Source organism: Leucoraja erinacea, chromosome 11 (assembly GCF_028641065.1).
Source record: "Leucoraja erinacea ecotype New England chromosome 11, Leri_hhj_1, whole genome shotgun sequence".
Taxonomy (NCBI): domain Eukaryota; kingdom Metazoa; phylum Chordata; class Chondrichthyes; order Rajiformes; family Rajidae; genus Leucoraja; species Leucoraja erinaceus.
In genome coordinates this window covers 4,569,675-4,583,198 of record NC_073387.1, presented here as the reverse complement: position 1 = coordinate 4,583,198, position 13,524 = coordinate 4,569,675, and the positions used below count along the sequence as shown (strand labels likewise).

Here is a 13,524-nt window from a genome sequence, read left to right as displayed (position 1 = left end):
TCCGACCTCTCTGTCCAGGGCCTCCTCCATGGTCAAAGTGAGCACCACTGTAAATTGGAGGAGCAGCACCTCACATTCCACTTGGGCAGTCTGCACCCCAGCGGCATGAACATTGACCTCCAATTTTCGGTAGCCCTTATTGTCTCCTCTGCTTTTCAGCCCTCCCTCAGCCCTCTGGCTCCTCCTCTTCCTTTCTTCTTCCCCACCCTACATCAGTCTGAAGAATGGTTTTGTCCCGAAACGTTGCCTATTTCCTTCGCTCCATAGATGGTGCCGCACCCTCTGAGTTTCTCCAGCACTTTTGTCTACGTTCGATTTTCCAGCATCTGCAGTTCCTTCTTAAACCCCTATTTGCTTTCCGTTCTGCTGAATCTTTGATCTTTATTTGATGAAGAATACTTCTAAAAATAGATTCCATTAGCATTCCATGTATTTACTGTCACCACTTTGTGGAATCTTGATTTTGTTTTTCCTCATGCCCCAAGTTTTATCTCAATTGAAAAAAAAAGACAGCTCAGTTATTTATCTTGCAACACCTTTCCTGTTTTTTTAAAATATTCTTATCTCTTCATGTTCTGCAGGTCCGTTCTTCAGATGTTACATGGTCGGATACCAGAAGGTCCCTAAGGAAGGACCACCGCTGGGAATCTGCTTCATTACTGGAAAGAGAAGAAAAGGAGAAAATATTCAGTGAACATATAGAGGCTCTTACAAAAAAGAAGAGAGAGCATTTTAGGCAGCTTCTGGATGAGACTTCAGCGGTGAGTACAACTGGTGCGCCGTTACTTATCGACAAGAAGTTGAGGAGAACCTGGTAGGAGTACAAAATTGAGAGGCATATGTAGGATAGGTCGCAAGAAATTCTCCCCATGGTAGATTATATCTAAAACCATAGGGCACAGGTATAAAGTGAGGAATAAGAGTTTAGAGTGAATTTTAGGACTTTTTGACATATAGGTTGGTTGATATCCCCATTCACTGGTCGGGACAGATACTCCCAACATTTAAAAAGCATCTGGCCAAGTACTTGAATCACCAAGGTATAGTAGGATACAGAGCTGGTGCCAGTACATGGGATTATAGATGGATAAGTGATAGCGACTGTGGATATGGTGGACCAAAGGGCCTGTTTCTTTGCTGTCTATTTCCATGAGCTTAGCGAGAACAAGCACCACAATGTATGGAGTAGCTCAGCCAGTCAGACAGCATCTCTGGAGAACATGAATAGGTGATATTTTGGATTACGCCCCTTCTTCAGGCTAGATTGGTCTGAAGAAGGGTGCCAGCCCTAAAAGCTACCTATCCATGTTCTCCAGAGATGCTGCCTGACTCGTAGAGTTACTCTCGCATTTTTTGTCTATTTGGAAAAACAGCATCTGCAGTTCCTTGTTTCTAATAGAAGAAACACGCCCATACTTTGTAGTACAAGAAAGTTGTTTGTGGGGAATAAACGAGGGCATACTTTCATAAACTTATAAGCTTTTTACATTTTAAGAGATACTTTTACACATCTAATATAAATTTATTTGGAGCTTTATCATCAAACCTAGTTACTATACACACAACCTTTCTTCACAGTTGCAATGACTGTTGTGATATGAAGAAATGCTAATTGTCACGATACATATTTTGGGACAATTTCACAAACTATGTTATTGAGGAGAAAAGGAGCAGGCTGCAAAGTAAGCTTGCCTGCCTACTCTTATCTCCTACTTTAAGCAACATTTTAGCTTGTTTTTTTTCATGTTAGCATTCCAGGCAAGGCTCACATTTATTGAAAACTCCTAATTGCAATTGAAAAGGCAGTTGCGAGTTATTGTCTTGAACCTTTCCAGGTATTGGCCAAGGTGCCGACGCTTTCAAAGAAACCTTAACTGGCTGCTGCTGTCCATTCCTTTCCTGGTGGTCGTCATAGACGACGATAGCATGTGACATGTCCCCTACCAGAGGAGCAACCCTCCCTGAGCACTCCCACACACCCCTGCTGTACATATCACCTGCATTTTGAGGTCACATTGTGTCCACATAGGTTTAAGATGGCAGAGAGGATGAGGGCAATAGGACAGTTGGGAATGCTTACAGAGCTGGCGTGAACGGAGTTAGCCAAATGACTTAAATTTGGGTGACTGGAGTGTGGCAAATGTTGTGCCTCCATTCATGAAAAGCTGCAGGGAAAAGCCTTGGATCTACAAGCCAGTGGGCAGAGAGTTACAAGAGAGCATTCTAATGGCTGACACAATACTGGGTGGTATTCTAGAAAGCGGAGGGGTTGTCACAAATTGCAGCAGGAGATTGATCAGTTATGCATATGCGATGAGGAATGATTAATGGAGTTTAATACAAAGAAGTGTGAGGTATTGCATTTTGGTACGTAACCAGGCCAGGACCTACACAGTGAATGGCAGAGCTCTGGGGAGTGTTGTAGAGCAGAGGGATCTACATGCAGGGGTATATGACATTCAGGAAGGATATACAGAAAGGAAGGAGGAGGTGGGGTGACATTGCTGGTTAAAGTGAAGATTAATGCAATAACAAGGAGGGACATTTGCTTGGATGCTGTAGAATTGGTATGGGTGGAACTGCAAAATAGCCAAGGGCAGAAAATGTTCCTTGAAAGTGGCATCACAGGTAGATAGGGTCGTCAAGAAGGCTTTTGGCGCATCGACTTTCTTCAGTCAGAGTCAGTAGAGGTTCGGAGGTCATGTCACAGTTGTGCAAGATATTAGATATTTGTGAGGCCACATTTAGAGTATTGTGTTCAGTTTTGATCACCCTGTTATCGCAAAGATGTTGTTAAGCTGGAAAGGGTGCGGAAAAAATTACAAAGATGTTGCCAAGACTCGAGGGCCTGAGCTATTTGGAAAGGTTGGGCAGGCTAGGACTATTCCACAGAGTGCAGGATGATGAGTGGTGATCTTTCACAGGTGTACAAGGTTATGAGAGGAATACAAAAGGTAAATGCACAGTCTTTCACCCAGAGTAGGGGAATAGAGAACCAGAGGCTATAGGGGCCACAGTCTTAGAATAAAGGGGAGGCCATTTAGGACTGAGGTGAGAAAAAACTTTTTCACCCAGAGAGTTGTGAATTTGTGGAATTCCCTGCCACAGAGGACAGTGGAGGCCAAATCACTGGATGGATTTAAGAGAGAGTTAGATAGAGCTCTAGGGGCTGGTGGAATGAAGGGATATGGGGAGAAGGCAGGTACAGGTTATTGATTGGGGACGATCAGCCATGATCACAATGAATGGCGGTGCTGGCTCGAAGGACCGAATGGCCTCCTCCTGCACCTATTTTCTATGTTTCTATGTTTAATGTGAGGGGAGAAGATTTAATAGAAACCTGAGGGTCAACAATTTTTACGCAAAGGTATATGGAACGAGCTGCTGTGCAAGGTAGTTGAGGCAGGTACTGTCACAACGTTTAAGAAACATTTTGACGGGTATGTGGATAGGACAGAACTAGAGGGATATGGACCAAACGCAGGCAGGTGGGACGTGTAGATGGGGCATGTTGATTGGCATGGGCAAATTGAGCCGAAGGGGCTGATTACACTTACAATTATGATTCTATGACTAGGTCGTGAAAGGAGCTAATGTTGACCAATCATCATGAATGTCCCCACCTCCGACAGTCAGCTGAAGATTACTAATGAACAGCCAAAGACAGACCTATAACACATCGCTCTAGAACTGGTGCAGTGATGTCCTGGGCTTGAGATTAAACCATACTTATATACATTTTATTTTTCGCCACATTTTATGCCATAGCTATTCATTTCATTCCATCTGAACTAGCTCTCTGAAGGAACGATTCATTTAACCACGTTACTCTAGTCTTCAATAAACAGCAATTGTGGCAACATGGGCCCCAGATATAACCCCACGTGTCTTGAGGATATTTTTCCATTTCTGAGGTCTTGGTTTATTGGAACTGAGACTCCTGACTTCAACAACTGTGATCATAGTAATAGCCCTGGTGTCATGCCAAAGCTACCTGCTGCTAATTCTGACAGAATAAATTGCAGAACGGATACAGGCTTGTTATTAACCTCAATGCAGGGACAAAATGTCAACAATGTGCCACAAACATGGAAAAACTATTTTGGTTTCATGACTTAAAATTTTTACGGGTAGCCTTTACTCTAGTACATCGTTTAGTGCATTCCCAGCAAGGAGAGCACTAGAGAAAGTAACATAAGGAGTAATTATAGAGATTACTGTCAGTGCTACTGCGCTGAGAACCAGGTGGAGGGCTTGAATCTCTACTGATAGTAATTGTAACAGTTAAAATGATCTCATTGCCTCATGGCTCGATGTGGATTTAGCCACATGTGCAGGAGCTGTCTGTGAGGGCTGATCTTCGACAGGTTTGGGGCAAGTGGTGTGGCAGCTCAGTGCTGAGATGTGGGGTTCCATGGTGAGTCTGGGCCCACCGCTGGGCTCTCTGTGTTGGCTTGCAACACTACCCTAGTCTCTCTCATCACTTCCTGTTGGAAGTGATGGAGCTGCTCTCTCCCTTTCCTTGTTACGGCAGCTCTCCCCACCCCAGATGTTTTTCTGTGGTAACAAGTCCAATGACCAGCAACAACCAAAGTCTCCAGCCAAGCAATGAGAAGGAGGCAGCAGTTTGATGGGAGAGTGTTGAATCTGGGTACTTGGTCCGCCCAGCCATTGCCAACCCCATGCAACAGCCTGCACTCAATGTGTTGGACAGGGAGCGGCCCTGATTACTCTATCTCAGCACTGAGCAGCTTCACTGCCTGCTCCAGCCCTCCGCATGTTGTTTCTGTGGTTCATTCGCATTGGTTCATGTGGTGATAAGATCACTATATCATCACTGTGTGAGCACCAGCAGCGGGGTACGATTCAAAACACCTTCCTGGTAGAGCATCATGCAACCCAATTGGAGAATTTTATAAGTAGAGGGCACAAACTTCAATATTCAAAATGCAGAACCAAGAGGATTACAGCAAAGAAGAATTCTGTGGGTTAGCACAAAGTGTGTTATGGATGGATTTAGCAGATGTGGGACTTAAGAAGCTTAATTTGAAGGAAAACATTGCATTTCCAAGTGTTCTGCCAAAAGTTTCTCAATCCAAACGACATAATGCTGATATGGTGCAAATCTGAAATACAAACCACATGTGCTTAGACAGATAGACACAAAGTGCAAGTGTAACTCAGCGGGTCAGGTAGCATCACGAGTAAAAAGGATGGTATTTGTGATGGTAAAGTTAAGATTTCAGGATCAATTACCATTCTGTGAACGTTCTTGTAAATTTATTAACACTTGATAATTGTGCATTGTAGATTACTCTCACCTCTACATGGAAAGAAGTAAAAAAGGTCATCAAAGAGGATCCACGCTGCATCAAGTTCTCCTCTAGTGATCGGGTAATTAATATGTCGAACAAACTTTCAAAATGTTCACTCTTTCATCCAAATACACACATGTTAATACTTGCTTATGCTCTCTTTCAGAAAAAGCAGAGGGAATTTGAAGAATATATTCGGGATAAATACATCACGGCCAAAGCAGACTTTAGAACACTGTTGAAAGAGACCAAATTTATTACTTACAGGTGAGTAACAACGTCTGACCCCTGGTCAAAAAGAAAACTTACACATTGGAGGGTTTGTGGGAGGAAAATCCAGAACGTTGTTGAATTATTGAACTAATGATGAATTAAGAGGATGGGAGAAAAATCTGAGATGGAGGAGGATTACAGAGCTGAAAACAAATAGTGTGAGGGGATGCTGGAGCGAGACTGGAATTGGTATAAATATTTTAAATTAATTAAACCAATGTACAGCAAGTCAAAGGATGAATGCGGTCTGGTACAGTTAAAAAGCATCCAGGCAAGTACTTGTCAAAGCCCAGACCTGATGAAGTTGAATGGGGCTGGTATAGGTACGTGCAATGGGTGGCATTTGCATTATGTACTCTTGACTCTGATTGGGGCAGCAGGCTTATGAGTTTCTATTCATGTAAGATTGAGGGGCTGACTGTGGGCATGTTAAAATAGGTTTGTTTGATAGCAATAGCATGGTGAGCATTTCTGCATAGCAGGGGTGAGACAAAGTGAGATAGGGTTACTGTTAAAGGTGAAAGTGGCTAGTCAATGCAATGTGGATGGCATGGAATTTGATGCTCTATTCCAAGTTAAATTAAATGCTGATGTTGCAAAGTTTATCAGCGTTGGCCAAGGGATAGAGATGAATTGTTTACCTTAACAGCATCAGGGAAGTTGACTTCGTTTTGAGTTGAATTAAAGTGATTCACAGCCTTTCCAGGACCAGATAAGAAGAAGAACAGTCTATTTGCACTGGGTTGAGGGAGGTTATTGTGAAGCAGGTTGTGGATACAGTGTATGTGAAACCTGATTTCTTATGGTGCCTGAAAGGATGGCATTGATGAGACTATCAGTAATAATGATGTTGGGAAATGAAATTGGCAAAGGGATACATGATTGGACCTTCTCTCACTGCATTGGATAGATCAGAGTGCGTCTGAGAATATTGGCATTGAGATTGATGGCTTCTGGGCAAGGGTGGTCTGATCAGCCATCGTGCAAAACAGGAGGTAGTGTTCAGGATACACAGGATGTAAATAAACAACAACAAAGGGGCATCTAGCTTGAGGAGGTCTTCATAGTATGTTAAAAATAACCACAGCACAATGGGATGAGTTAGTGTCAATTTGGTAACCACTGTCTTTTCACTGTTTAAAAAAAATGTGGAATTGGTTGACATAAACCACTGAATAGCTGTCTCCTTGCACTGTCTGGCAGGAATAAAAATTGTTAAGGTCTTTATTTTTCTCCCCAAGATCGAAGAAATTATTGCACGAGTCAGATCAGCATTTGAAAGATATCGAACGGATCCTTCAAAACGATAAGAGGTACTTAGTATTAGAGTGTGTGCCGGAGGAGAGACGCAAGCTCATTATGGCTTACATTGATGACCTTGATCGACGAGGACCTCCACCACCACCCACTGCATCAGAACCAACCAGACGGTCAGCCAAGTAACACCAAAAACAATTCTCCTGAGCATGAGTAGGCTCCCCATCAACTGAGACTTGTGCATGAGCCATCTGCCAGACTTATCAACGTGTGTGCAGTATTAATGTGTCTGCTTTGTCCAGTTTTGTATATAGTATGGACACATTTGTACCAGCTTGTCATCATGTTGAAGTGGAAGCTTTGACTCATCATTCGGTTGTGTAAAATAAAGAACTTTTTTAAAAGAAAATGCAGCTGATGTAGTACTTGCAGCATGGTCATTAGTCCAACCAAATGGCTGTGCAAACCAACTCTGCAAAAACTAGCATTTAGTTACTAGTAATTTTCAAAGTCAGTCACTGATCTCAAAGGGGGTTTAGTTTGTGACATTTAAGCTTTTACTTGTGTTTAAATGTAAGTTTCCAAAGTGACTTAACTAAGGTGTTGGAAATGTTGCCTAGTTGAAATGTTTACTGCAATAAACCATCTTTTTTTCTACGTTTTGGAATGCATTTTGCTTTGTGTTAATTTAAGTTATTTTTTAAAAAAAGGTTAGAGGTATTGAAAATCATAAATTGGAATGATTTTAGTTTTGTAGTTAATTAACAAAGGCAACGTGTTGCACAGCTAGTAGTACCACTGCTGTGGCTCCAGTACCTCGGATTCAATCCTGATCTCCACTGTCCACATTCTTCCTATGGCCACACGGGATTTCTCTGGTTGTCCAGTTTCTTTCCACATTCCAGAGGTCTGCAGATTGATGGCTGCTGCAGATTGCTCTCGGTGTAGGTGGACAGTGAAATTAATGGGAATGTGGAGAGAAGAAGTTAAAGGGAAAAGTGGTGTGAAAATGGGATTGCTGTTGAACCAGCATAGTGGGCGGCTATTTGGTCTATGGTGAATGTGGTAAGAAAGTGTATTCAGTTTATCAAGCTTCCATCTCGGGTTGATCATGTAATCAGAATTACAGGGCATGCTCAACCTAAAGAAATAAGTAGCCATTGACTCTGAACCTGAGTGCCCATTTGTCATTGCATGCTGACAATTGCAGCACCTGAAGTCCCCAGGACCCAAGTCTTGCTCATATAACCAGCAATGTTATAGGCAGTGTGGGATAAAACTGTTAATGGGACTTCCGAAGCTACAGCATAGATTCTTCAGCCAAGGAATTTTACTTTGCTCACTGGCTAATGAAAAATCCTAACTTGGGAATTGGATAAGAACTACTTGTGGAAAAGGTGGTTGAAGAGCCTGTTTCTGTGTGTGTGTATGGCTGCTCTTATAGTATCTTGGCCCTGTGGACAATGACATATTGAAATAAATCAACGCTGTAGATGCCATGGGGGTCCTTGTATGCCTCCCAAAGCTGACCTCAGTATATTTATATTTAGCTGCATCTGTGTTTTATCTGGAGACCAGCTTAATTTCCAGCTGTTTAATTTTTCTTTGGGAGCGGATGACATGGATGGGTGTTCAGTGTTATCCTTGATTGTGCGGAGTGAAAGCCGTGGATGCTTGCACTGTGAACATTACCCAAACCCTCTGAGACAAATCAGGAGAAATACTTTTAAAGGAATAAAGTTGCTGATAACTGCCACAAAGTGATAAGACTGAACCGTTTGCACCCACGTTGTGCTCAGCTAATTAGAACTGGGTTATTAATTCTTAGAAACATTATGATCTTTTTGCAAGATTTAATGTGATTTTTTTTTTTAAATGGTCAATATTGCCACCTGCCCGTTCCACAAGTGAAATTATCAACCATTTGTATTGTTTTTGCTATACCCACATGATTAGTATCAGACATACTCTGCTATTTTTTTTAATGCCTTAATTGGCAGCAGTTCTTTCTTGATTGAAACGAAGAATTATTTCATGAAATTTATAGACACGTTCGCCGTTTTTTGATTATTAATCTGTTTGGGGGAGGGGTGGGTCCCCAACACTCCGTCTTAACATTTCTCACAATCAGCGGCTCCTACAGATTGACACCGTGTTTACATCCTGCTGGTGCATTTCCATCTTGTAAAATACTGCCACGTACGCGACTGCTTTGCAAGTGATCTTTTCACCTTTGAATGGCCTCTCCAAATGGATTGGGATGCTTGTCAAACGTGAAATGTGAGCTCATTTCACCGAGTCTGATACATATTAGCCGAATTGTCGTGGATCACTGTTTAGAAATGTGAATTATTCGGAAGGGCCAGAATCAGGTCCGCAGTTCACATCTCCTATTCAATCGCGTTTCTGTAAGCATTTTTGTGATGACCGCCTGTGCACAATTATGGGGCCTTGGGGCAATAGATCTTAAAACATTTGCCTAAGACGTTTGAGCAGTGTGAATGTATGGATTTTTCAGCAGGCAATTTACTCGTACACAAAACTGTATGGAACTATTTATTCTGTGCCCAAGTAGCAACAAGTAATGTCTGACACTACATCACTTTATACATAGAGCGAGGCAAAACAGCTACAATTTAAACATTGAATGCTTCATATTCAACAATATTGCGTTTTAACAAACCGTCATCCGTTACAATATTGGGGGGGGGGGGGAATTACGCGGTCAAACGGAATTTAAGTTGAACTATGTAATTGGCGTTGAGTCAACAGACGCACAAGGTCTATGAAGATGAAGACGTTGCAGCAAAGTTCCAAGATCAATACGTTCCAGGCACTGCTAACATACAAACTGATGTTATATTTATCATTAACAGCTCCAATAGAAAAAAAAGGCAGGTCTCTAAAAACAGAATACATCGAGTAGTACCCACCACGTTAGCCTTTTGCTCACATGAACCGTAGCTAGACATTTAACAGTCACACGCAGTATCTCGTGTAGCGGGTAACTTCGTAACATTAAAGCGTCCAAATCCAGTTGAAAAGCAGCCGCAAGAAGCCTGAGGCGTTTATAATCCATTTGAAGACTAAGGTGGGTAAAATAATTATGCAAGTGTACAGCATAGACAATACAGGTGGTCACGATCAACACAAGACCCTTACGTAAATCCTATTTTCTTATGTCAACTATACAGGGATGGGTACTCGCTCTGGAGGCCGTTTTGCCATTCAATATTACACGGCCGATCCGCTTTAAATGCTTCACTCGGGGTTGTGGTGATATGCTGTAGTTGGATGAATCCCTGCATCAGAGAACAGCTTCACCCGCAGACCAAGTGTTTGTGTTTTTTTCTTGAAATAAATTATAAATCACAGCAACAATCTGACCCGCCAAACCCATTCCCCCCAATTCATTTCAATACTAGTTGTTTTAGATTGTCAATGGAGGGTATTTCTGCAAGAAGACTTGGACTCCTGGTAGGAAAGGCATGACTTTAATTCTACCCCAGTTGCCCAAACTGCTGCTGACCATCCTACCCCTTCACTTCTTGTTGCCGGTGTCGGGGCACGGTGCATCTGATCCACTCTGATGTTCCCAGGGAATCGGGTCTTCTTCGACACTGGCGACCGCCTTGTGTCTCTCCTCCCAAAATTGTTCCATATCGGACAGGACGATGTTGTCCGTTTTATTTGTGGGGCTCTCCACGTTTTCTTGGGCGATATCGCTGTCTGGGACTTGGACCGCTTTCTCTTGCTGATACTGGTTGGTCGGGAGACTCTCTGATCTGGGCGGCTCGGGCTGTGCACCCGAGAGACTGGGGGACGTTCGCGGCTTGCTGGAGATCAGCCTTTTCCAAACGCCCATGAACCCTTCTTTAAACTCTTCAGACCTCACCACGAAGATGAGCGGATTGACCGAAGAGATGCTGAACACTAGGACTTGAGAGAACAGGACGAAAGCTGCAGGTGGCGAAGGGTCGTCCTTGTGGATGTGGCGAATCCACAACCACACCACCCATTCTGGAGCGCACATGGTGGCGAAGGCCAGGCTGACTCCGAAAAGCATGTCGTTCAGTCGCTTCCCTCGAATCTGATTCCGCAGGTTCTGGTTTTTAGCTCCTCTGCGCTTGCATCTCCAGAAAGCCTTCCAGTGATAAGCGAAAGTACACATCACAGGAAGGCAGTAAACCAACGCGGGGTACAACTTTGCAAATACAGCCAGGAATTTGGATGCGCGTTGCGGCCAGTCAAGAACACACATCGGCTTCTTCGATTCACTGCTGACACTCGCGGTGATCCAGTGAGGCGCGGAGAGGATAAACGCCAGCGCCCAGATACACACAATGAGCACGGCGACTTTCTGGTGCCTGATTTGGACTTGCTTGGACGGGTGTGAAACGTACATGAAACAAGCTTTGGCCAGCGTGGCTAAGGTGAAACTTTTGGCGGCCATGCAGCTCTGCAAGAACCAATCCACCGTTTTGCATGTAAACCAGCCGAGAGTCCAGACCGGCCTGGAGTAAGCCACGGCCCTGAAGGGGACACAAAACGCCATAATCAGGAGGTCAGCCGCGCTCAAGTTGAGTATCAACGAATTTATCATCGAAGTTCGACCCTTCCTTGTTTTGTTGATCAAAACTGCAATAACCAGGACATTTCCAGCAAAGCCGACCACACAGATGAAGGCTAAAATCAACGGGGTCGCAATGTTCAGCTGTTTGGGCTCGGTATTTTGATATCCTCCGTCCAATAGGGCGACATCATTGCTACCATTGGGAGTGTTGAGATTGATCATTTGAACTGGAAATTTCTCCATTGGGATTACACTAGATCGCACGGCTGTTTTTTTCCCCTCTCTTTCGACACGTATGACTTCTCTCCGGAGTTCCTCGGTAATGCCGCGTGAAAACAGAGCTCAGCAAACCAGACTGGCAAACGGCTGCATGAAAGATATTGGGGAAAGCTGCGCAGGAGCTGCTTTCAGCACCTTGGCCAGCGTCGATTTGCAAGTAATAAATACACAACAGCCGAGGGGATGGGGCGGGGGGATGATAACAACGTATTTACGGACCCACCTACTTCATAAATCATGCATATCGTTTCACATAAGGGCATGAAAACATTGCTAACGCTCAAATCATTTTTTACGGAATGCTGCAAATTAATATTTAAAAGGTAAGTTTGTTTTATTTTCTGCATGTCAGCCGCAGATCTTTCTGATCGGGATTAATTTCTAAGTCTCTAAATGGACCCGATATCAAGCGATTTCCTTCGTATTCACAGTCTATACTCCAGTAGTGTTTAGGATATTGAAAAGCGTTTGTCATGTGTGCCGGGTTTGGAGTTACTTTATTAACATATAGCTTTGTGGCAAATTGCAACATTTAAGTCGCTTTGCTGCCTTCAACTTTTGCAAATTGGACATGTAGGTAGGCGAATACAACGGCATGATGCAGATGGCATGTCCGTTTAGAAGATATAAATAATGCCCCTGTCCCACTTAGGCAACCTGAACGGAAACCTCTGGAGACTTTGCGCCCCATCCGAGGTTTTTGTCAGTCTCCCTACCTGCTTCCACTACCTGCAACCTCCGGCAACCACCTGCAACCTCCGGGAACCGCACGGAAAGCTTGGGTGGGGCGCAAAGTCTCCAGAGGTTTCCGTTCAGGTTTCCTAAGTGGGGCTGGGGTAGTGATCATCAAGTATATTAACATACCATGGCTTTGCAACAACAGGAATGTGTTTTAAATTGTGTACTTAAAGGGTCAAATGCTCCAAGCACTTCGATAACAATATCGACGATGGGCCAAAGCTTGATCGAAGGAATATGGTTTGGGGGGGCTCCATAAAGAGGGTGAGAAAAGCGATTTAGAAAGATAATTATTCATCAGCATGATGGCCGATGGTGGAGATATCAACATTCAGAACGTGACGAAGGTACAAGAGACTACCGTAAAACATGCCAAATATAAATGAGGGATATAGTACAAATAAACGTAACTTCTCCCTTTATGTCCTCCTAGTTAATTGGAAGATCCATCTAATTAGTTTCTCCCTCAATATCTAGTAATACTTTCGTTTTCAAGTTTTGTATCCAATCTTTTTGGGAAATTATTATTGAATTTGCTTCTATACTCCGTTCATACGATGCAGATAAATGTATTTTAGTATTGTCTTTTCGTCATCGTCCTTTCCCCCACTAGACATAGTTTACTAATTTTTAACTTCATCAGAATAAACTCGATTTTAAACCCTAACTCACGGGAAAGGGGAGTGGATGATTCTATTAAAAGTCTGCTTGCCCTCGCCGGGGGTGATCTAAGACCCACGTAGGATGAGGGCAAGTAGGTTTTTCATAGTACCAGAGGATCGCAGTAAAATTCCCTGTGCCAACTTGTGCAAAGAGAAGCCCCAATTTATGACCACGCTGACCACATTTATTGCAGTTATTCATTTTTTAATTTAGTTTAGTTTAGAGACACAGAGCAGAAACAGGGCCCACCGAGTCCGAGCCAAACAGCGTCCCCGCACACTGACACGCTAGGGCCAACTTACATTCATACCAAGCCAATACACATGTGTAGTGTGGGAGGAAACCGAAGATCTCGGGGAAAACCCACGCTGGTCACGGGGAGAACGTATAAACCCCCGTACAGACAGCACCCATAGTCAGGGTCGA

At 43.4% G+C, this 13,524-nt stretch overlaps 2 protein-coding genes across 6 annotated transcripts in view; one reads left to right on the top strand and one right to left on the bottom strand.

Moving 5' to 3' along the window:
- Positions 1-7,503, top strand: part of tcerg1b (transcription elongation regulator 1b (CA150)) — a 75,939-nt gene extending 68,436 nt beyond the window's left edge. For all 5 annotated transcript variants that reach the window (XM_055642592.1, XM_055642594.1, XM_055642589.1 and 2 more), the window contains 4 exons: positions 582-761; positions 5,311-5,394; positions 5,482-5,582; positions 6,830-7,503. In XM_055642592.1, coding sequence (XP_055498567.1) covers positions 582-761; positions 5,311-5,394; positions 5,482-5,582; positions 6,830-7,031 — 567 coding nt within the window. In that variant the 3' untranslated portion in view covers positions 7,032-7,503. The remainder of the gene's footprint in view (positions 1-581; positions 762-5,310; positions 5,395-5,481; positions 5,583-6,829) is intronic.
- Positions 7,504-7,974: 471 nt separating this feature from the next.
- On the bottom strand, positions 7,975-11,788 carry gpr151 (G protein-coupled receptor 151). The gene has a single exon (XM_055642596.1). The coding sequence runs from the start codon at positions 11,659-11,661 to the stop codon at positions 10,387-10,389; it is 1,275 nt and encodes a 424-aa protein (XP_055498571.1). The 5' UTR covers positions 11,662-11,788; the 3' UTR covers positions 7,975-10,386.
- Between the last annotated feature and the right edge of the window lie 1,736 nt (positions 11,789-13,524).